Below are 22,753 nucleotides of genomic sequence, written 5' to 3' on the forward strand. Positions count from 1 at the left end.
GATCATAACACTGTCACCTGTTATTTTTCCCCATCCTGGGGTGCTTTGGTTTTTTTGGGGGGGGTTTGTTTTCCAAGTACAAATACAAACATCATCTCCTGAGGGAAACTTAGCCTTTTAAAATCACTCATATCGATATATTAAGGAGGTAAATATCTACCTCATTCTACAAAAGAGCATCAGATGAAAATCTGAGGCTGATCTTCTTTTATTTATGCCCTAATAAATAATTATTAAGTGAATAGATTATGAAAGAAAGATTCTTTCATCATTTTCCTGGACTTGTAGAGATAAGCATTATTTTTACAGATGCTGTAATTAATATTGGATTTAGATTTGGGACCAGATCTTGGATTTCATTGGCATAAATAACTTTCATAGAGAAAGTCACCTTTATTGGCATGTTGCTATATTTTCACCTACTTGCTTTCTTTAAGAGTTGTCTATAGGAGGGGTGGCTAGGTGGCATGGTGGATAAAGCACCGGCCCTGGAGTCAGGAGTACCTGGGTTCAAATCTGGTCTCAGACACTTAATAATGACCTAGCTGTGTGGCCTTGGGCAAGCCACTTATAACCCCATTTGCCTTGCAAAAACCTAAAACCAAAGTTGTCTATAGGCAATGAAAGATAAATTGAGAGGTACCTAGGATTTCAGCTGAACCTAGGATTTCTTTACTCCATAGAAAATTGTATACTACACCAAGGTTTCTTAAACTTTTTAGATGCCATGGGCCCCTTTCATAGTCTGGTGAAATCTATGGACCCTTCTTAGGATGTGTTAAAATATATAAAATAAAATACATGCATACCTAAGAATCCAACAAGAATAAAGTGAAATTATCAAAAGTTTAAAAACTTTAAAAACTCATAGATCCCACTGGACCTTGCTGCCTTTCACTTTAAATAATAAACAGTAAAATTTCTTCTGGTGAGAGGAACATGTGTTCCAACAAAATCTTTCAAAATCCCATTAGAAAACCTTTTAAATCCAATTTCTTTGGAAATTCAATGATACTTTATAGCATGAAAATCTTTTTGAATTCCTAAGAAAGAAATTTGGAGGTTGAATTCTGAAATGTAGCTTGCATAAACAAATATGTGTCAGTTTTGTCTTCCCTATTAGAATATAAGCTCTTTGAGACTGTTTTTGTTTTTTCTTTATGATCCTAGCATTGAACGTCATGAGTTCATAATAAAAGATTTTTGATTGATGGATATTCTCTTGCTTGGTACTCATAAAGCACACAACCAATGTCATCTATGTCACAGACCTCATAGTAAGATCATTGCTAGTTTGATCACAGAGATATTTTTTGTATGGGTGAGATTCATGTTCAAGGAGAGATGAGATCTCTGAAACCTCACAGTAGATTTTTATCATGGTGCTCCATGTTGTTGCATGGGGAAGTCCAAAAGTAGTCCTGAGTTTACTAGCTCCCTTTTAAGTGCTTATTTGAGAAACAGATGGCTTAGTGCATGGGGCCATAGACATGCAGTCAGGAGGAACTAAGTGAAAAGTCTGTCTCCAAATAATTGTTATGGATGACCCCAGACAAGTCCCTTAGTGTCTCTGTGCCTCAATAATCTCATCAAAAGAATCCATTTGTTCTAAGATTGTTTCCAGTTCTAAATATATGGATTTATGGATCTTCATTATGCGGATTATATGGATCTTAAGTTGACTTAAGAGTGATTCAAGGACTAATAAAAAAAAAGTATGCTCCTAGAAAATAGAGAAATGTTATGATCAGAGTTAATAAAATAAGTAGGAAGCTGAGTCAGTAGAAGGGAACCGATCATGTGACTTGAATGCTGAACTTGGAGTCAAGAGACCTTCACACCCCTATTGTTTACTGGTAGTCTCTAGCTATGCACATTCCAAGTTGATTATACTAAATACATAACCTCCTTATCTCATATAGTTATTTATAAGATCAAGTAAAGAATTTTGGGTGGCCCAGAAGATGTAGTTAAATTGTAAGTTACTGCAGCATAGATATGCTAGAATAAGCTTATAATCATTAAATAATAAAATGAGATTATGCTACTTAAATAATATATTAACATATAATAACTAAAACTATAATAGCTATTAAAACATAAAATTGTATTAACTTTTGGGATGCCCTATATATATTGAGTGTTTGGTGAACTTTCATATTCTATGAAAATAGTTATGCTTTTTGTGAACTATATCCTTTTTTCATAATGAAAATTAACTCTGGTGGCATGTTCAAGTCACAGAAGCAATGAGTACCACATGTGTTAAAAGGTAAATAGATATTTATAGTGGGAAGCCTTGTATTTGCTTATATCTTGATGCTTAAGGCTAGAATATCCCAAATGAAATATCCCCCACTCCCTCCTTCTTCCATCATTAAATTTCTTAGTGAGCATCTAGAAGGAACAAAGGATGAGGGGTGAAAAGCACCACCAAAAATAATGAAGTGAACAAAAAAGAAAAGACCTTTTACCAATATCCGGGTAATAAAGCACATTGACCTTCTGGATTCTTTTTCTTTGTGTGTATGTTTGCATGCTTATACATGTGTGAAATAAGCTTCTTACCCTCTGTAACAAAAGAAGATTTAGTTTTCTTTCAGTGATATTTGCTTCTGATTTCTTTTTATCTTTCCTCTACTGCATGTTTGCTGGCATAATTGCTTGGCTTTTCGTTCCCGATCCAGAATTTCTTTGGGGAACAGACTTTTTTCATCAAATGCTGCTCTCAGTGCTACAAAAGAAAGGAGAAAAATCCACATGAAAATTACAGTCTGGTACAGACGGGAAAAATTAAGCAGAGATAACAAAAACGTCAAATCATATTTGAAACAAAGAACTTTTGGCTTTTACATAATTTGAGGGGAAAGCCTGACCTTAAGGATATTATCTCAAAACTTCTGCTCGTACTTTAATTTTCATTTGCATTCTAAATTCCACACAACTAATTTTTATTTTATTTATTTTGAATTTGTCTTCATCATAATACAAAGAAATGCTATTAAAGAGTAGGGGAATAAAAGAGTTAGTCCATTCCAACTTTATTCATTTTAATCTACTTGCTGCTATCAAGGACTCATAAAAAACGAAAACCAAATTATCCTTTATAGAAGTAAAACAATTAAAGTAATCAAACTACGATTTGAACGTTTGCACGGCCAAATGAGCAACTAATGCAATCATGTCATTGAAAAGACTCTGATCTGTAAGGATATGTGTTCTCTTATAAAATGTTGAGATTATCCCCAGGGATGTATACCAGGGTTGCCTTGGAAGGATGTAGAAAATGTGCATACATTCATTCTATTTCTACTTCTGCTTCATAATTAGATGAGTTAATGCACTTTACCTCAGTTGAGTGGATTATTTTGATTAGCTTCTTTGATAGCAAAAAAAAAAAAATCCATGATTTCTTCAGTGTGAGAATTCCTACTATTGACATAAATCACAAGATTTACCCCATTGGTTCTATGAAATGCCTTGCCAAAAAAAAGGGGAGACAGAAAGGGAAAAAAGAAAGTGAGAGAAGAAGAGGGAGAGGGAAAGAGGGAGACCTTATGATAAATATATGTAACTAAGCAATTCAGATTTCCTCATTGGCTATGTCCAAACATGTCTCAATTAGAAGCCTGAATCCCTCACCTCTCTGTCTCAAGATGGGCAACATGTTTCATCCAATGTCCTCTACTATGAATCAACAACTCTCCTTTTATAGATAAGGAAAGTGAGTACTAAAAAGGAGAAACCACCAAACCAAGGTTGCAAAGACCACAGTACATGATAGAGCTATAACTTGAATTCAGGTCCTTTGACTTCAGACCTAGGACGCCTTCTATTCTATCACCCTGCCTTTCCACCAGGAGTTATTCTAATTCCCAAATCTGCAATCTTTTAGCATGCCCAATGTTATCAGTCATGGACAACTCTTCATGATCCTATTTGGGGTTTTCTTGGCAAAGATACTAGGGATTTGTCTTTCCTTCTCCAGCTCATTTTATAGATGAGGAAACTGAGACAAATTAGGTTAAGTGACCTACCTAGGCTTAGGTCATATCTGAAATCAGGTCCTCCTTATTCAGGCCCTGCCCCCTATCAGTTGTACTGCTGTGTTAACCCTCTTATTGCCATAGCTTTGGAAAAATCCAAGAGCACCTCATGAGGATTGAAATGAAACTTCATGAGAGGGTTCCATCTAAATAAATATAAGGAGGGTGGGGGGAAATGAGCAAGCACTTAGGAATATTAAAAGAACAAGTTCTCTTGACTAACAGAACAGTGTCTGTTTTTTTCCTTCATTCTCTAAGACCATGACAAGAGGAGAGGTGAGGCCATGACATGTACATGAATTGAATATGAGTCAGGGCATGTTATGGTAAGCCACCAGCCTCTCTTTCTCTTCCAGAGCCATCTGAGTCCATCAGGATGATTGGAGATGGCCCTGGATGCGAGACAATCAGAGTTAAATGTCTTGCACAAGGTTATACAGCTAGTGTCAAGTGTCTAAGGTGAGATTCAAACTCCCATCCTCTGACTCCAAGGCTAGTTGGGGACCTAAGTGGCACTCTGCCTCTATGAGTTAAGACTCTAATTTGGATACAGCACATAAAAGAAAGTTCAGTTACAGGGTAAATGGAAAATATTAGAAATCCTAAGGGATCAGCAGAGATGCAGAGACCCTTAGGTTACATCAGAAGTCAGATAACATTATTGGGGAGTCTAAAGAGTTTAGAGGGGCAGGATAGATGGTAAGATGAAATATCACACTATAAAACCCTTGAACCATTACTAGATGAAATAGAATCACTCAGAGAGATAATCACCATGCTTCCCTTTGCCTAAAGACATCACTAAAGGGATACGACTTCAATTAGTAAAGATTTGGATTCATCCCCTACGAAACTAAAAATGTTCTCTGTAAAATCACAGGGAATTCTCAGTCCAGAAGGGTAGTCCAAAGACACAAACTATGGAATAGTATCTGAAATTTTTTCATAAATGTTCTTGTCACCTTTGGGTCTCAAATAAATGTGAATTTCAAAGGAATCATATCATAGATAAAGAAATAAAAGGGACTTCAGAATCCAACCACTTCAGATTAGAAAACAGATGCCTAAAGAGGTGGTGATTTGGTTAAAAACACATAGACAATATATGGCCTAGCCACTCATCTGCTAGATGGTTGAGTTAGCAAGAAAGGCCTCACCCAAAATAGAATACAGTTGGTGAGGGATGGGTAGTCAAATGAACAAATGAGAGATATTGTCTTACCAGAGACTCACATTTCCCAAAGTTAACATACAAAAAGACAGGAGTGATCATATCCCCAACTACTTTCTCATCCAATGCCAATCATAACCAAAGACCCACAAAATGATCCCGAATGATAAATTAAAATTTCTCCTCATTCTCTGCAACATTAGCAGCTATTAGATGCACAGTAAAACCCCAAGCAATTTTGTATGGTAAAATTAATGCCTTACCTATGGTGCATTACATCAATAAAAATATAGAGAACATTTGCTCCTAGGGGATGAATAAAAGGATTGTTTATTTGGTTTTGAATTAGGGACCTAGAAGTCATCTACTTTAACCATTTCATTTTACAGGTGGGGAAACAGAGACCAGAGAAGTAAATTGGTTTACCCAAGATTATTTGAAGAAAAATAGCAGAGACATGATCAAAAACCATGTCCTCTAACTCTAAAGCAATTTTCTTTCTTATGTATTACACAGCATCTCACAATATTTTTATAAAGACTTCTTATGAGTTCAGCATCCCAACACTGTTGGGTAAAAGGAATGGTTTAGATGAAAACATTATACAATTTATAAGTTATTCTCCTTTCACTCCATATTCCAGTAAAAATGGCCTTCTCTTTGTTGTTACTAAAGGAAGCTCAATTTTCTTTCTCTATATATTTTCACTAGTCCTTTGCTGTGCCTAGAATACACCTTACTTATCTCTGCCTTATAGAAGCCCTCACTTCCTCCAAGAAGACCTCCCCCAACTGAAGAGGACTATGACCATGAAAGGAGGGTGATGTCGTGATTTGCAAGTGAATTGGATTTAAGTGAGGAATGTGCAAAATCAACTGCCTCACTCTCTCCTCTGAAGCCCTCTGGGTGTAGATTAGAATGACTGGAAATGACCCAGGATGTAATGGGAGACTGGCCTTTTTATGGAAAGGTCTTCCTCTAAAATTTGACTGAGGCAAAATCCATTCAGTGATTAATGTTAAGTAAGAAATGAGTCAAAGAATGACTTCTTTTATCTAGTCAAAAATAAATCAATCTGAGAAAAGACCTTTCTATTTATTCTATATATTTATTATACATATAACATGTCATGTAATCTCTTTGAAGGCAAGTATTATATTTTTTTCTTTGTTTCTCTAGCACTTTTTTTTTAGTTTTTGCAAGGCAATGGGGCTAAGTGGTTTGCCCAAGGCCACACATTCTTAAGTATCTGAGGCCAGATTTGAACCCAGGTACTCCTGACTCCAGGGCCAGTGCCCTATCCACTGTGCCACCTAGCCACCCCTCTCTAGCACCCATTATAGTATCTAGCACAAAATAATAGATATATATACACTAAACGACAACAAAAATGTGTCCATTGCTCAACTATTCTAGACTTTCCTATTTGCAACTTGATTGGCTAGTGAATAGTAAGCACCAAAGGAATGACAATTTCCCTGAATAAACAGCTTAAGCCTAAACATAAAACCAGTTCTTTTAAGGATTCCAGACTCCTCTTGTGCTTTCCCTAATATTACCAGTATGAGAAGTTGTAAAGAAAAGTAAGAAAAGCATTGAGCATTAAATGAAATGAAATTTTGATTGAAATTCCATCCTTGACATTTAGGAGTTGTGTGCCCATGAGCTAAAGTAGTTAGCACCTCTATTTCCTCATCTGAAAAAAAATGTATAGCAACTTTAGTGCCCACAGGACCATTCTGTGAATCACATGAGTTGATATTTATAAAGGGGTCTATAAATGTCAGCTCTAATTACTTTGCCCCTGCTACTCATTCAGATCACACAGCATCATAATTACAGAACTGAAAGTCAGATGGGACCATCTAGTCTAGGACTTCTAAAATATTTTTATGTCTTGGAATCCTTTGACACCAACGAATTGACAATTCAACGAATCTTATGAATCCCTTCACAAAATGTTTTTAAAGGTATACAATAAAAAGCATAGAATTATATTGAAATAAAAGATATTTTTAACTCATCCAATATCAAAGATATCCAGAAATACAATCATGCTTAGAACCTCCGATGCAGACCAACCCCTTCAAACTGCCTAGCTGATGTAAGAAAATCACATCACTTAAGACAAATGTATTACAGTCACAAAACTGCATTCCTCTAAGATATCCTCAAACACAATATTTTCTGTCTCCTAAAAACTTTTAAAAGTTTCTGAGAAATCTAGTGACAAAGCATGACCAACAGCTAGGTTTCAGTAGTCTTACGATTTGGGAACAAAACACATGAAACTTCAAACTGTTTAAGCACCCAATAAGGACAGCTGGGAAACCATAGTCAGTGTATGAAGGATCCTTTTAATATCAAAAGAAGGAAATGGAGTAGAGAAAGGACATTCAAAGCTAATTGGGGAAAAAACCTAAAAAGTCACAGAGGGATCCTAAAGCATCTTAATGTTGTTTCAGGTTCCAAAAGTTATGGTTTCAAAGACTGAATAATAATCAGACAAAGCCCCTCCCTTCTGGACTGCACAACTGCCAAATAATCTCTTGCCAAAATCATTCAGATTGCAAGAGTTAATGTTCAATCGGAGGTAAAGGATTAACTGTAGGCTAGAATGATAGTGAGTACTGAGAGTGGATGAATAATTGTAATTTTTAATCTTCTTTTCTAGCAATGAATTTTTAATCCAGGGGATTACTCCTTGGGAAGAAAAGAGCAATTTGAGTGAAAATGCCAGAAAAAAAAAAAAAAAAACAGGAACCAAGAAAGGCATGGGTAAGAGCCGGGGAGATGTCACAAGCCAATGCTATACAATAAACAATTGTTAGGGACTGCTATTTACCAGATGCTATGTGAGGCCCTGAGGAAGGAAAGAAAATCAAAGATGAAGAAAATCATCCCTACTCCCAAAGAGCTCACCCAAGGTGGTTAGGGATGGGGGGGGGGGGAGAGATGGGAGATGGGGGATGATAGAATATCCAAATATTAAAGGATGTATAGGGAATCAGTGTGGTTTTCTGATGGATGCAATATGCACAAAACCTAAGATAGGATTGCAAGCAAATTTGAATAATACAGAAAGGCCTTTTGGGGGGGGAGGGAGATGGCCTCGGTTCAATTCTTTGTTAATGATCAGTTTCATTTGGGGAGGGATGTTTTGCAGACTTATAAAGGAATTTTGCAGTTTCACATATCTTTGATTTACAATTTACCTATCTAAAGATTTCCACAATGGAACTTCTTGGGTGACATCAGTTACTTTTCCTTGGCTTGCTCCCAGCTAAAGAATTCCCTCTTGTGCTTCTTCTGATATAGTCTAATTTGGAACATTCCAGTTAGGACTGGTGGGTGACACAGAGGATCGAGTCTAGGATCAGGGAGATTCATCCTTTCGCATACAAATCTGACCTCAGATGAGCCAAGTAAGCTTGGACAAATCACTTAACCTCAGTTTGTCTAAATAAACTGGAGAAAGAAAAAAGCAAATCATTCCTATATCTTTGCTAAGACAAAATTTCATAAACAGTATGTTCCATGGGTTTATGAAGAATCAGACACAACTGAAAACAATTGAACACCACAACAGATTACATAGCTCAGAACCTTGGTTGCAGTGATGAATAAGAGAAGTGTGTTCCCCCATATTAGAGTTATTCCTATGTCCCCAAGAGAGTTCAAGTGTAGCTGCATGGTGGTAGCCCATCTCTGAGAGTCAAGACTGGCCAGTTTGAGGACGGATCAGGGTGAGTGAGCCAGACTGGAGACGCAACCCATGCTTAGATTCTGTCTACATGCCAAAGACAAACTCTAACAACTTTACAATACTGGCCAGGGCCAGTATTTAGCAAGAATCCATTTTAGGAAGACATAGTGGACTTGAAATAACATTAGCTGACATTTCTGTGGTCCTTTTAGTTTTAATGAACACTTTACATCCATTTTCTCATTTCAGCCTCCATTAATGAGTGGGGATTACAAGTGTTATTCTGTTCATGTCATCTATATTATGCATGTCCCAAGTGGCAGGGCCTGGAAGTGCCAGCATCATGAATTAAATTAAGTCCAATCCTCCTTCTAAGCTGCTCCTTTGCATGTTAAGAACTATAGCTTTAAGGAATGAGTCGGCGATCCTTAGTTTCCAAGAGACATACTATAAAAGCAATGCATACATTCCATCAGATCAATTCTTAGAGCACAGGACACCTGCAAAATTTATAAGGAGCTAGCCAAGCCAGTCTAGTGTCAGACTTCACCCCAAGAACAATCACATAGTGGCATGCTGCATTTCCAAAGAGGATTAAAGCTGAAGTGTCCAACTGCTCATTTCCATCTTGGGTCTACTTCTATCGATGTTATGTCTATCCCTAGAAAGCTCTTCTCTTGAGAATATTCCTTCTTTGAAATTCTTCCCAATAGTTTGTACCCTGCTGGGGAGTGGTTCAATCTGACTGATCTTGATTAGATTCTTATACCTTACAAATTCTAATAGTCAAAACAATCTTGGAAACATAAGGTGGTAAAGTGGAAAGAGTCCAGGCTTTGGAGCTATGTCTTCTGTTCATTAGCTCGGTGATCTTATACAACTAACTTCTCTAAGCCTTATTGGGGTAGGGATGGATTGGCTCTGATTATTTGATATGAAGGAAATCCAAGTAATGAAATTATTTAAGAAAAGTGTGCCAGAATTTACCCTAAACTTCAAGTAATTAAAATGTAGCAGCCTCTGTAATTCTGCAGAGCATAACAAATTGCTTTGCCACTGAGGATCACCCATTGGCTCTCTAATTGTCCTCCTTCCAGGGAGAGGTTCCTCGGGTAGTTTAATAGCTATTTTTTGCCTGTGAATTTCTGGGGTTAGAATAATACTGGCATATAGTAGGTACTTAATAAATATTTATGGAATGGAATGTGGTCAGTTTTTACAGAATGAAAGTGGAGGACTAAGGCAGGCCCTCTGGCTGAGGGCACTGCGTGTGTGACCTTCTCTGCCTCAGATGCACCTTGCTAATTGCTGCCTCCTAATTTGAACTCATTGCTTCATGTGACCTGGAGAGCCAAGATGAACTAGTGACCGGAGACTCACAGGCAGAGTGAAGAAGACCTTGGTTATCTCCTACATTGGTTGTGTGGCCTTTGCTAAGTCACTTTGAAGCTCTCTGATCCTTAGATCTCTCAATAAAGGGGAGTAATAATTCGGTAAAGAGTTGTGAGGATAAAATGAGAATGTTCATTAAGAGCTCTGAAAATCTCAAGTGTTACAGAAATACAAATATTATTATGATTATTTCAGAGTTCCTTGACCCTTGTTGACCCTTTTTTTCCAGGTTTTGCTTGGAGCATTTTCCTATTTTTCAAATCTTTCTAATCTATCATTTCTCATAAAGCAATGGGTTCAATCTGAAGTTCTAAAAAATAAAAATTTCTAAAATCAAGTTATCTATAGAGAATAGATAAGAATGAGGCATAGAATGAGCTAGGTGATGCAGTGGATAGAGTACAAGCTCAGAAGTCAAAAGGATTTGAGTTCAAATGTGACTTCAGCACTTACAAGCCGAGTGATCTTGGGCAAGTCACATAACACTAATTGTTTTAATATCCAAGGCTATCTCCAGTCATGCTGATTTAGACAGATAGATAGATAGATAGATGATGGAGCAGATAGCTATATGAATGGAAGAGATATAGCTAGCTAGCTAGCTAGCTAGCTAGATAGATAGCTAGATAGATAGATAGGTAGATAGATAGGTAGATAGATTGATAGATAGATAGATAGATAGATAGATAGATAGATAGATCGATCGATCGATCGATCGATAGATAGATAGATAGATAGATAGATAGATAGAGATATGCCCACTGGACCCAGATGGCTCTGGAGGTGATAGTAAGGTTGATGACCTAGCACAGTATCCCTTCATTCAAATCCAATTCACTTGCTCATCACCTTCCTGATAATGAGAATGAAAAACAAACATCATCATCATCATCATCATCATCATCATCACACACACACACACACATACACACATACACACATACACACATACACACACACACACACACACACACACACACACACACACACATCTGGCCACAAACTGAGTGACCCTGGGCAAGTCACTTAATCCTGTTTACATCAATTTCCTCTCCTTTAAAATGATGGTAAGGCATTTCTAAAATGGTTCATTTCCAAAGGAGATTAAAGCCTTTTTTGGAGAAGGAAATGACAAACCACTCCAGTATCTTTACAGTTTAAATCTAAAACCAGACTCAATGCCCCCTTAGCTGTCTAGGTCTTTAGAGTTTAGGGATATCCATGTTATAAAGGCTATGGAATGAGATGAGAGAGAGAGAGAGAGAGAGAGAGAGAGAGAGGATAGGTAGGTAGGTAGATAGATAGACAGACAGTTAGATGATAGATAGACAGATACATAGAGATAGAGAGAGAGATGGAAGAGAGATAGAGAGATAGATAATATATAGATAGATTAGATAGAGAGATGGAGGAGAGATGGAGAGACAGACAGATATAGATATCTATTTTATTTATGTATTAATGAATGTAAGCCCTTATGTCTATATGTCTGCATGTATGTGGATGCATACTCATATAGACATATATATAGACATGAGCATCTACATAATACACAGGTGATATTCCATGTGTGCACAAATATACACATGTATAATGTGCATGTTATATAAATACATGTGTAGGTGTATGAATATATGAGATTAACTGGCATCATCTTAAAATGAAGTCACTAGAAGTCAATGGGCCTGGAAGGAAGTCAGGGAAGCTGGAAGACAGGATTAAGGAAGGAGAGAGTTCCAGGTATGGGGAAGTAAAGTAAAATGTCCATAGAGGGAAGTGTCTCATATGAGGAACAACATGAAGGCCAATGGCCCTGGATGCTAGAGTATATGGTGGGATATATGGTTCAAGGAGATTGTAAAAGGAGGAAAGGGCAAGGTTGATGGACTTTTAAAGACAAATGGAGTATTTGATATTTGATCCTGGGGTAACAAGAAGCTACTGGTGTAGACTGAGTTAAAGGAGAGGGTTTCCAAGGATGCTCTGCATCACTCTACAGACATTAATAAATTTTCATTTAATTCTCAGTTACTTGAAATGTGAGATTTTTTTCCAGAGATATACATGGTAAATCCTCTTAAAGGAACTAAAACTACATGAATATTGATGTTCTTGCAATAAAGGAAACAAGAAAACCGAGAGAAATCACACCACTCACTCCAGAGAAGGCTCCCAGGTTATGAGAGGTAAATAAAAGAACTAGTTGCACTATGTATCCAAAGGCAATAGGAACCACCAGATTGCCACAGATCATTTGTGGACTTTGTCTTGCAGTTCTCATGAACATATAAAAAACATGAAGAGAATGGCAGTCTTTCCTCAATAACAATAATCCATAAGCTTTTATTAAAGTCTAATATATACCACAGACTAGGCATTTGAAGTACAAATGGAAAAGGAAAAGAATCCATGTCCCAAGAAAGCTTACATTTTATAAGAATACATTATGTTCACTGATAAATTGATTCAGATTATGTACAAAATTAATACACAATTATGGAAGGTGGGGGAGGCACTAAGAAAAAAATCAGGAAAAGTCTCTTAAAGGAGATAGATTTAGATGGAGGAGGTTAAATTCTCAGATCAATTTATAGGTAAACTGAGTCTTTGGGGGACTTTCATCTTACTGTGCAGGATATGGGCATGACCCTTTATTTCTCATAGAAGACGGGTTTCCATGATTAGATGTGGATTGCTTGTGCCAAATTATTGTGGGGCGAAGATAGCCACTTTTGAGATGCTGGATCAATCAAAGAGTCATCTTTTTTTGCTTGTTGCTTCTTTTCCTTCTAGAAAAACAAACCTGTAGAGCTAAGACCTGGACCCTGGGGGATCCTGGGAGGAAAAAGAGTCCCAACCCAACCCAGAGCTACAAATGAAAACCTTGGGATTTAGGTATGTGAAGCTGCATGTGGCCTGACCACCTTGACTTGAGGTCTCTGGTTCTGGTCTTTGAGTAATACTAGTATGAATTCCACTTCTTGTATTGAGAACTATATTGATACCAACACTATTATTACCTATCAGAAAAGTATGTCAATTGCATTCCCTCTACTTCTCACCATTACTGTGACATCCAGATCATACCTCCCATCCCTGACCTTTCTACTCTATGAGTCATCTTCCCCATTGCAATGCTACTTTCTTGACAAAATAGAATTCTCATTTTTTTATTTGTATCCTCAATTTAGGACTAGTGCTTGGCATGTACTAAATATTTAATAAGTGCTTCTCATTCAGTTATGTTTTCATAGCTTGAGCTATGGCAATTATGGAAAAGAGAAGCATATATCTAAGTGGTGAGACTTCCTAAACCCCAGCCTCCTCCTCAAAGGGGTAATTCCTAGGGAGTGAGAGTCTTATGGTTACCTTTGAGTAATGCAAACTCCTGGAGTTTGTAGATTAGCCTTTTAGCAAAAGAAGGGCACTCCAGGGCAAAACCAACCATTTGGGGAGAAAAGAATGGTTCATGTGATCCCCAAAGAGGGAGAATAAGGAAGCTTAGGCAAGGACATAGAGGAGTTAAAAATGGAATTCATCCTCTCTTAGTACTACTGTGAAATATTGGAACATATAGATATAATAGGGAATGAATGGTCTGTTGAGCAACTCCAAATGTATTTCCCTTTAAGGGGAATTCAAAGAACACAGTATAGTTCTATAGGCCTGACAACTTCCTGGCGGTGACAGAAGATATTCACTAAAATTTTAAAATTTGCTTCATTAGAAATTCAAAGTTTTTTTCATTTCTGAAGAATTCCAAAACCTGTTGAGATCCTAGAAAGTATCCGTAGGGCTACACAAGCCCTAGAAAAACATGGTATGCACTGAAGAAATAGCGGGAATCATATTGACCATCTGTGGTCCACTGTGAGTCCTTAATAGGATTTTACATTTCCTGCTGGGAGGAATAAATGCAGTACCATACCTATCATGCATTGCAACATTGATGTTTGTATGGAATCTGAAAGCCCTTTTATCCACATTTATGGATATCAAGACATAACCTACATGTTACCTATATGAGCTATCTAACAACAGTTTCTGAAAAGCCATCTTAAGCCCAAGAAGCAAAATGAGTGTGAGAATAGGAGAGGGAAGTCACAGAAGGAGAAAGAAAATTGGACTGAGTCTTTATAAATCTAGAATTTGAGGTCTTGGGACAATGGTATAGAAAGAATGACAAGTCATATGATACTAAAGTATAAGGTAGCTTCAGTGGGAAAGAAGACACAGGCAAAAATGATAGATTAATTTGGGAAATATTGTTCAATGTTAAAAATTTAAATTCAAAAAAAATTTCTGTAGAACTAAGAATACAAATGCCTATATAAAATGAATGCTTTATTCAAAAAGAAGGCTGGAAAGCAATGAATACCATTGATTTATTTGTTTAAAAATATATATGTGTCTGTGTGTGTGTGTGTGTGTGTGTGTGTGTGTGTGTGTGTGTATGAGAAAAAGAGTGATTATTAAGGTGGAAAGCTCAGAGTTAATACTTTTGCCTTTCTTTGTGTTTCTGGCACTTAGCAACTTGCCTGGTCTGTACATCAAAAGACCTATATAAAAAGGCTGTTAACTACGAAAAATGGAAAATGGATAAAAGTGAAAACATTGGTTCTGAGTATCATCAATTTTAGGGAAGTTTAACTTAAACAAAACTAATACTATAATATATAGAACAAAAACCCAGAAGCCACCTCAATTTGCACTAGCTTGATTTCCATACCAATTGAAGACATATGACAGCCAATGACAATACAATGAGCATAGTAGGTTAGGATTATGTATTATTACAAGCAATAACATTTAATAAGACATAAGTAAAAATTAGTGGAGAAAAAGAAGAGTTTTTCAAAAGATTAATTTTTGATACCAAAGCATTATATAACCCGTCAAATCATCTCTAAGAGCATTTACAGAAGGAATAATAGGACAATGTATATACTAACAGTGGAAAAGATTTGCCAGTATTTTAATAGAGTAAGTTCTTTTCAACAATAATAGTAGAATACCTCATTTGATTTCTAACATTATTCATTCCAGAATTCTATAAGGAAAATGATATTTAAGAGAATTAAATTAAGAATAGTTTGACCGGATAGAGTATTCAGAGAAGAAATTTGGGAAGATAACACACTTTTAAAGAATTGAGAGATATATTTTCAAGATTTTTTCAAAAGAATGGAATGAATAATGAATAATATTATCAGCCCATAAAAGGTGATTGAGAAGATATTAGACTACCAGTGTACAAACCTACTTTCTCATTTCCATAGCATTTTTTTTTAAAAAAAAACAATGAACTCTCCATTCATGCAGCAATCTCTTGATGGAAATAGAAGAAAAGAACAGTCAGGATTTCATGGATTAATTTTGGGGTCAGACCACATCTCCACAGAAAAAAAATGATTGAAAAATATCGACTTCAAGATCCTTCTGTATTCTTCATTTCTTGACTAATAATAATAGGGCACTTAATAAGGTGCTTTAAGATTTTAAACATACAACTCATAATTATATGCAATAGGAAGTGTGAGAACCATTAGCCACACTTTATAGATGAGGGAAACCTAATTTCTTGGAGACTAAATAAATTTATCCATTTTTATACAGCTAATAAGTGAGATTCAAATGCAGCTTTTCTGATTGTCTAGTACTCTTTTTCCAATATATTCCTTCTCAGATAATAAAAAAATCATTAGAACCAATACAGCAGAATGTGTGTGTGTGTGAGACTAAACACTTAATCTTAAGAATAAATGGGGAAAAGAATGAGCCATAGAAATCAAGAATAACAATAAAGAGAAAACTATGGGATGGAACAAAAGCAGTTATCACAGGAAAATTTCTGTCCATAAATATATCAATATATCAATAACATAGACAAAGAACAGATCAATGAATTTGGTAAATAATTTTAAAAACTAATAAAAGAATATATTTTAAAATCCCAAATTAAACACTGAATAGGAAATCTTAAAAATGAGATTAATATAATCCAGTATAAGAAAATCATTGAATTACTATTCAAAGTTGCATTTGCTTCACATTTATAAACTATATATAAATGGGTAAATTTACTTAATCTTCAAGAGATTAAGTTTCCATTGTGACCAAGTGGGATTTATACCACTTGGAAAACAGCATAACTATTAACATAACTCATAATATCTAAAACAAAAGTAACAAAAAGATTGTATCAACATGCAGAAAAAGTTGTAGATAAAATGCCATACTCATTCCTATTAAAACATTTGAAAGCATAGATATGAATGAATAGTTTCTTAAAATTATAAGCATCTACCTAAAATTATGAGCAAGCTTGATTTTTAAGGTAGAAGGGTAGGTGATCTAGAAATCTTCCCAACCAGATCAGGGGAGAAGCAAGGGTGTCCATAGTCAACAATATTATTCAATATAGTAGAAGAGATTTTATATTTGTATATAATTTATATTTAATAATAATAATAGAGCAAAACTTGAAAATCAGAATTGACAATGAAATAATAAAACAGTAGAATAAAATGGGATAATGTACTTGGAAATTACTACAGATTCAACTAAAAAGTTAGTGGAAACCAAGAATAATTTTAGCTAAGTAGCAGGATATAACATAAGCCCACATAAATCACCAGCATTTCTATATATCACAATAAAATCCTGCAAGAAGAGATAGTATACCCCATACCTGACAATATACTAAACCCCCCAAAACTGTCACAAAGTAATGAATACAATTAAAAAATAACTTTTTATATATATAATGTCAGATTTAAGTAATTGGAGCAATATTAATTATTCATGTGTAGATAGAGTTAATATTATGAAAAATGACCATTTAATCTAAATTAATCCATTTACTCAATGCTATTCCAATTAATTACCAGAAAACTATTTTACTGACTAGACTAGAAAATAGCAAAATACATAAAATCATATATATATATGTGTGTATATACATATATATACATATACATACACATATTTCTGTAATGGTAACCTTCTCTAGAGCACAGTAAGAAGTGAGAGAGCAAAAAAGTAAAAATACATAGCAGAGATCAAAAGAAGGAAACACAAAAGGCAGGATAGCTTTGAGAATGATCTACAGTATTTCTTAAGTAGTTAAAAAAGGCAAACTGCAAAATGGGAATTCATAGTTTTATAGTGAATCTAATTTTAATATGCTATGTACATAGAAATGTTCCTTTTTGTCTTTTTGTATTTACATTTAAAATTAATTTTAAAAATTAAAGATTTGAAAAAAGATTGATTTAGAATACTGTATATTAATATTATCTATGCTGTTTATTCATTTTGTTAAATATTTCCAAATCACATTTTAATCTGGTCTTACTCAATAGTTTTGCTGGCCACCAGTTTGATACCTGTGATCTTGACTTTTCATTCTTTTATAGCTACTATTGTCTCCCTCTTTTATGACTCCACCAGAGTCCCATATGTAAGAGAAAAGAAAAAGAATCTTGAATTCTAAGGAAAATCAACCCATCCTGTCTGATCCACACCTTTTGTCAGAATGTTCTAAAAATTACCTCTCTTTTTTAAATTGGGTTTTCTTAGCCTATCATCATGTTCCACTACTAGTAAGAGTACAACGATTCAAAGTTATTCACTTAAGTATCCTCTAGAAATAGCATCCAACATGACAGAGCAAGATCAGAGCAGCAGAAACTAGTCTTTGGTTTTTCTCTCATGGCATTTCTTCTTCTCTGGTCCACTAGGTTTTGAAAATTAATGAAGGCAATTTGAGAGAAGATGCTTTATCAATGGCAGAATCATAATAAAAAATCTTCAGAGTGTCCTGACTTCTGAAAAGTTGCCAAAGAAAAATTTCTGCCTCAAATCTCAGCATGGTTCAATAGGCCCTTGGCTACCCGTTCAGACAGCTTGCAACAGCAGCTAATTGAACTGTCTTAGCATTTGACTTCACATCCCATTTTACCCTAACCCATATTGCAAAAAGAGAATTGTTTTCTTTCCTTTCTTTCTTTTTCCTTTTTAATAAAGAGGGCATCCTGGAAAGAATAACCAAGATATAAAAATGGGAAACTTACTTTCTGCAAGTGAGGCAATCTTTGGGTTTTTAGAGCACCCCTCCTCTGGTCTTTCCCTGAAGTATTTCTCAGGGTTGACAAGGAAATCTGGTTTGTTCACCTCTGTCACATCCTCCAGGGTTCCAATATGCAATGACCCAAATGTACCTTCAGAACAACAGAATTTTTTTTAAAAAAATCAGTTAATCCTCAGAATGAAGAGAATTTTCCATTCAAGTGAACTTTTCAAGTGTAGTCTTCCTCAGCTCTTGCAGCTGCCAGTACTAGGCAAACTCTGTAAACACAGCTGGGCCAATTGAATCAGTGGTCCTTTTTTTTTTTTTATTCAAAGGGACCAAAAGGCTCAGAACACTCTCCATTCATTTTTATTTTTATTTTTTTATTCCTTAGTCATTTTCACATAAAAACAGGGATTCTACCATTTTGGAAAACCTCCAATTTCTTTTTTATTCTTAAGAAATAGAGCTCTTTGTAGAGTCCTTTTAAAAGCTAGAGAAATGAGTCTTTTCTTAAAAATAGAATTCAGAAAGGTCTGAACTAGGAAGAGCTCTTTAGTTTTGCTGAAATGTTAACCAGGAAGACTCTATTGTATTGAAAATGTGCACAAGGTAATGAAAATCCATTTTAATTATGCCCATAAAATGACTTGGACAAAATGGGGGAGGGGTGAACTGAACTTTCTACTTCATATGATAGAAGATGGGGAAAGGAAATAAACAAAGCCTTAATTCAAGCTGTCATTCAATACCGTTTCCCTTTAATGTTATCAAATAACAGTGGATCTTTTTATAGCTTAGGCTGAATTCTCTTTACAACAACTGATTTCTCTGGGAGTGAAGTTTCTCTTAGTCATCAGCAGAGAGAAGATTGGCAGGGGGAGAAATCACATTATTATAGGCTGTGATGTGAACCATAAACCAGTTCCCATCTCAGTCCCTAGAGAAAAATAACCTAGTATGGGAAGATGACCTTCATTTTGTCTTAGTTTTTGCAATTCTTTTCTAATCATAAATAAATCCATTGACACTTCATAACCTGATTGATCTCTAGCATTGCCCGGTTCCTGACAAATAATAACAATGAATGTTTGTTAACTAATTGGTGGATTCCTAATGTTGATTAGAATACGCTAATGTTAACTACTCACTTGGTGACTTGGACCTCAAATCACTGTGGCAGAATTTGTATGTCTTTTTCTTTACCCTTATGCCTTCCTTGGAGCTTGTGCCAAAATTGTTATCGTCCTCTGGCTTGAGCCTAGACAAAACAATCTATTATGGATTAAAATTTTAACTACAAAAGAAGAGTACCAACATAGTCCTTGCTTATAAGAAAGTTTGCTATTTCATTGATCAATATTCTTATTTTCTTGTTCGTCCTATTTCTGCACTTACCAAATCACACCTTTTTAATAAAATGTCTCAAGGTTATGTGAGAGAGTAAAGTCCTAAACACAATGAAACTGCCATATTGCTTCTCCAATGATGCTAATCATCACCCACCCGTGCATGTTGGATCATTCCATTTCAGTCTTGTGCAAGTCCATCCATAGAACTGGGAGTCCACCCAGCCTGCTGGAGAACTTTCTCATTTTTATTCACAACAAAAATTACTAGTGGAAGACATGAAGTTTCCAAAGGTTATTCCTCAACCTTATTATATGCCCAGTCATGTAATACTTTGCATCATATATATTCATTTTTGAATTGCAATAAGAATGTAAACATCTTTGGTGTGAAAGTCTTTACTCCTTTTTAAAATACTTTTTGGAAATAATGGTATAGGGAGAAAAATATGCAAAAATAAATTTCCCAATTTATTGAACATTGACTTAGGACTCATCAATATAATATATATTTGAACTGACTGATGGTTCAAAATTGTCCCCAAAGAACACAAACAACGTCACTGTTTTTGAGAACTGTTATTTAACAAGCATTTATTCAGCAACTCATAGGAAACTTAATAGTATAGTGGATAAAGTACCTACTATGTATGAAATATTAAGGATACAGAGTTAAATAAAAAATGAAAGTCTCTGCCTTTTTTTAAGGTTTTTTTTTTGCAAGGCAATGGGGTTAAGTGGCTTGCCCAAGCCAAGGCCACACAGCTAGGTAATTATTAAGAGTCTGAGGTCAGATTTGAACTCAGGTCCTCCTGACTCCAGGGTCAGTGTTCTATCCACTGCGCCACCTAGCACCCCAAGTTCCTGCCTTCTAAGGAACTAACATTCCACTGAAGAGGTAGTAGATTTGCAGACAACTTTTATTTAAATTCTGGTTCCACTTTTTGATTTCAGAATAATCCCTTCTTAGAAGAATATCGGTTTCATCATCCAGATTGAAAGGAGCTACTTTAAATGATTTAAATGATAGCTATTTCAACCCCTTAAATTCTATTATTAGATCATTCAGTTGTAAACTGTATCTCAAGATGCATCCAATGGCTCTGGATTCCTGCAAATAAAGTTCAGTCCTGAAGTTTGATCCATTCTCTTTTTGGTTCATTAATCCCAAACAACATGGTTGCTTCCAGAGATAATATCAAAATAAAGTTTTGGCATAATTCTTCTCTTGGTTGCTCCAAATATAGGTGAATAGGTTCCCTCAAGTCCCTCTTAGGTATTCAAGGTATTATGTATTATGCATTCCAAGGTCTTATTTTACCCCTAGAAAAAATGTGAGACTCATAAAGACCTTAAGCCTATAAACAAATATAAAAATACACAAGACATCCAAGGGCTCAGGAGAGCTCATAAATAGATATAGAAAACATAGAACACAGTCAAATAGGTTAAAAACTACCTTTGGAAGAGACTGAAACAATCCTTTGACACTGAGCAATGACAGCAAATAGAGCCTACTGATAGACATTTTGAAGAAAAACATAGAAGAAAAAAGATGAGTGCTCACTCACATAAATGGAAATGAAATCATTCACAATTAGACCATATTTTTGAACTTCAGGGGAGGGGGGGATGGTGGTATTTACATTTTAAATTTCCTAGGAAGTAAGATCTAGTGAGAGAAGAGAAGTTGCTTGGGCAGCACCAGTCTTGAATGTTGACTTTGGAATGACTCCAAGTTTGTGATTCTCAAATTAGAAATTACTCAAATGTAGGTATCATAACATCTATAAAGAGGATCAACCCCATTGTAGGAGCACAGTATCCCAAGATCTATAGTAGGATTCCTCAGGGAAGATAAACATATTTTCCTCTAGACTGAAGGATAAATAACCCCCTTCCCATCACATCCTGCAAAGACTGAAAAATATAATAGCTAGGGAGTTGGGGGACAAGAGGGCATGCTAAAGCCCTAATATCATCCTTCATTCCTCATGATACGGTTTGATCCTTTAGCTATAGGGGCAATATGGGCAGACCACATGCCTTCCGAGAATCATCTGGGTGATTTTCTTCTTTTTTTCTAGAAGGTACAATACCTAAACTTTCTAACTTGGGGACTCTCAAATTTGAAACTATTCCCTCATCCTCTTGCAAGGTTAGAAATGCCTAATAATTTTCCCCTCTTTTCACTAGTAGACTAAATCCTTTGATCATCCTATATAAGAAATTAAAATCTATACATTCCCTCTCACCCATATGATACATTTGTGTTCAGGAACATTGTCTAATGACCTATGAATTGCCATCTCCATCTATGGAGTGGAATATGATCTTTTTCTACTACATGCTTTTTCAAGGACTGAACTGATGCTCCAGCTGATACCATCTTGGGACTTGGGAGTCCTACAAGAAGGTCTGCAAACTCATGTTTTTCTATGCTACAACTTTCTACATCAAGTTCTCCTCAACTACTCCTGAAGAATAAAATGGAGACATGTCTATTCCTTCCATGTTCATTATACCCCCACCACAAAGTATCAGTAAGTATAACCATACTCTCCTTGGGGGATGAAGAGCGCAAGGTTCCTCATGCTTTGTTAGCTCATTGAATGGATTTCCTCATCAACTGATTATGCAGCCCATCACCAAATAACATATTCCATCTTTCCTTTCTTTTTTCTTAGGTGTTTTAAGTTTTCTTGTCTGTTTGTTTGTTTGTTTGCTTGTTTTGGATCAGACCATTGACTTCATCAGCATAGGGGATTCTTTTTTTTTTTTTTAGGGTTATTTTTTGCAAGGCAATGGGGTTAAGTGGCTTGCCCAAGGCCACATGGCTAGGTAATTATTAAGTGTCTGAGACCAGATTTGAACCCAGGTACTCCTGACTCCAGGACCAGTGCTTTATCCACTGCACCCCCTAGCCGCCCCAACATAGGGGATTCTTCATAAGGAACTTCCTTTACTTCAGATCTGCATATTTCTGCAACTTAAAGTCTCAGACAGTTCTGTTGGCTA

At 35.7% G+C, this 22,753-nt stretch overlaps 1 protein-coding gene across 1 annotated transcript in view; it reads right to left on the reverse strand.

Moving 5' to 3' along the window:
• Window positions 1-2,577: 2,577 nt before the first annotated feature.
• Window positions 2,578-22,753, reverse strand: part of WDR49 (WD repeat domain 49) — a 231,006-nt gene continuing 210,830 nt past the window's right edge. The window contains exons 15-17 of the mRNA XM_074192518.1: window positions 19,538-19,647; window positions 18,391-18,537; window positions 2,578-2,734 (exon numbers count right to left, since the gene is read on the reverse strand). Of these exons, the coding sequence (XP_074048619.1) occupies window positions 2,589-2,734; window positions 18,391-18,537; window positions 19,538-19,647 (403 nt within the window). The 3' untranslated portion in view covers window positions 2,578-2,588. The remainder of the gene's footprint in view (window positions 2,735-18,390; window positions 18,538-19,537; window positions 19,648-22,753) is intronic.

Source organism: Macrotis lagotis, chromosome 6 (assembly GCF_037893015.1).
Source record: "Macrotis lagotis isolate mMagLag1 chromosome 6, bilby.v1.9.chrom.fasta, whole genome shotgun sequence".
NCBI lineage: Eukaryota > Metazoa > Chordata > Mammalia > Peramelemorphia > Peramelidae > Macrotis > Macrotis lagotis.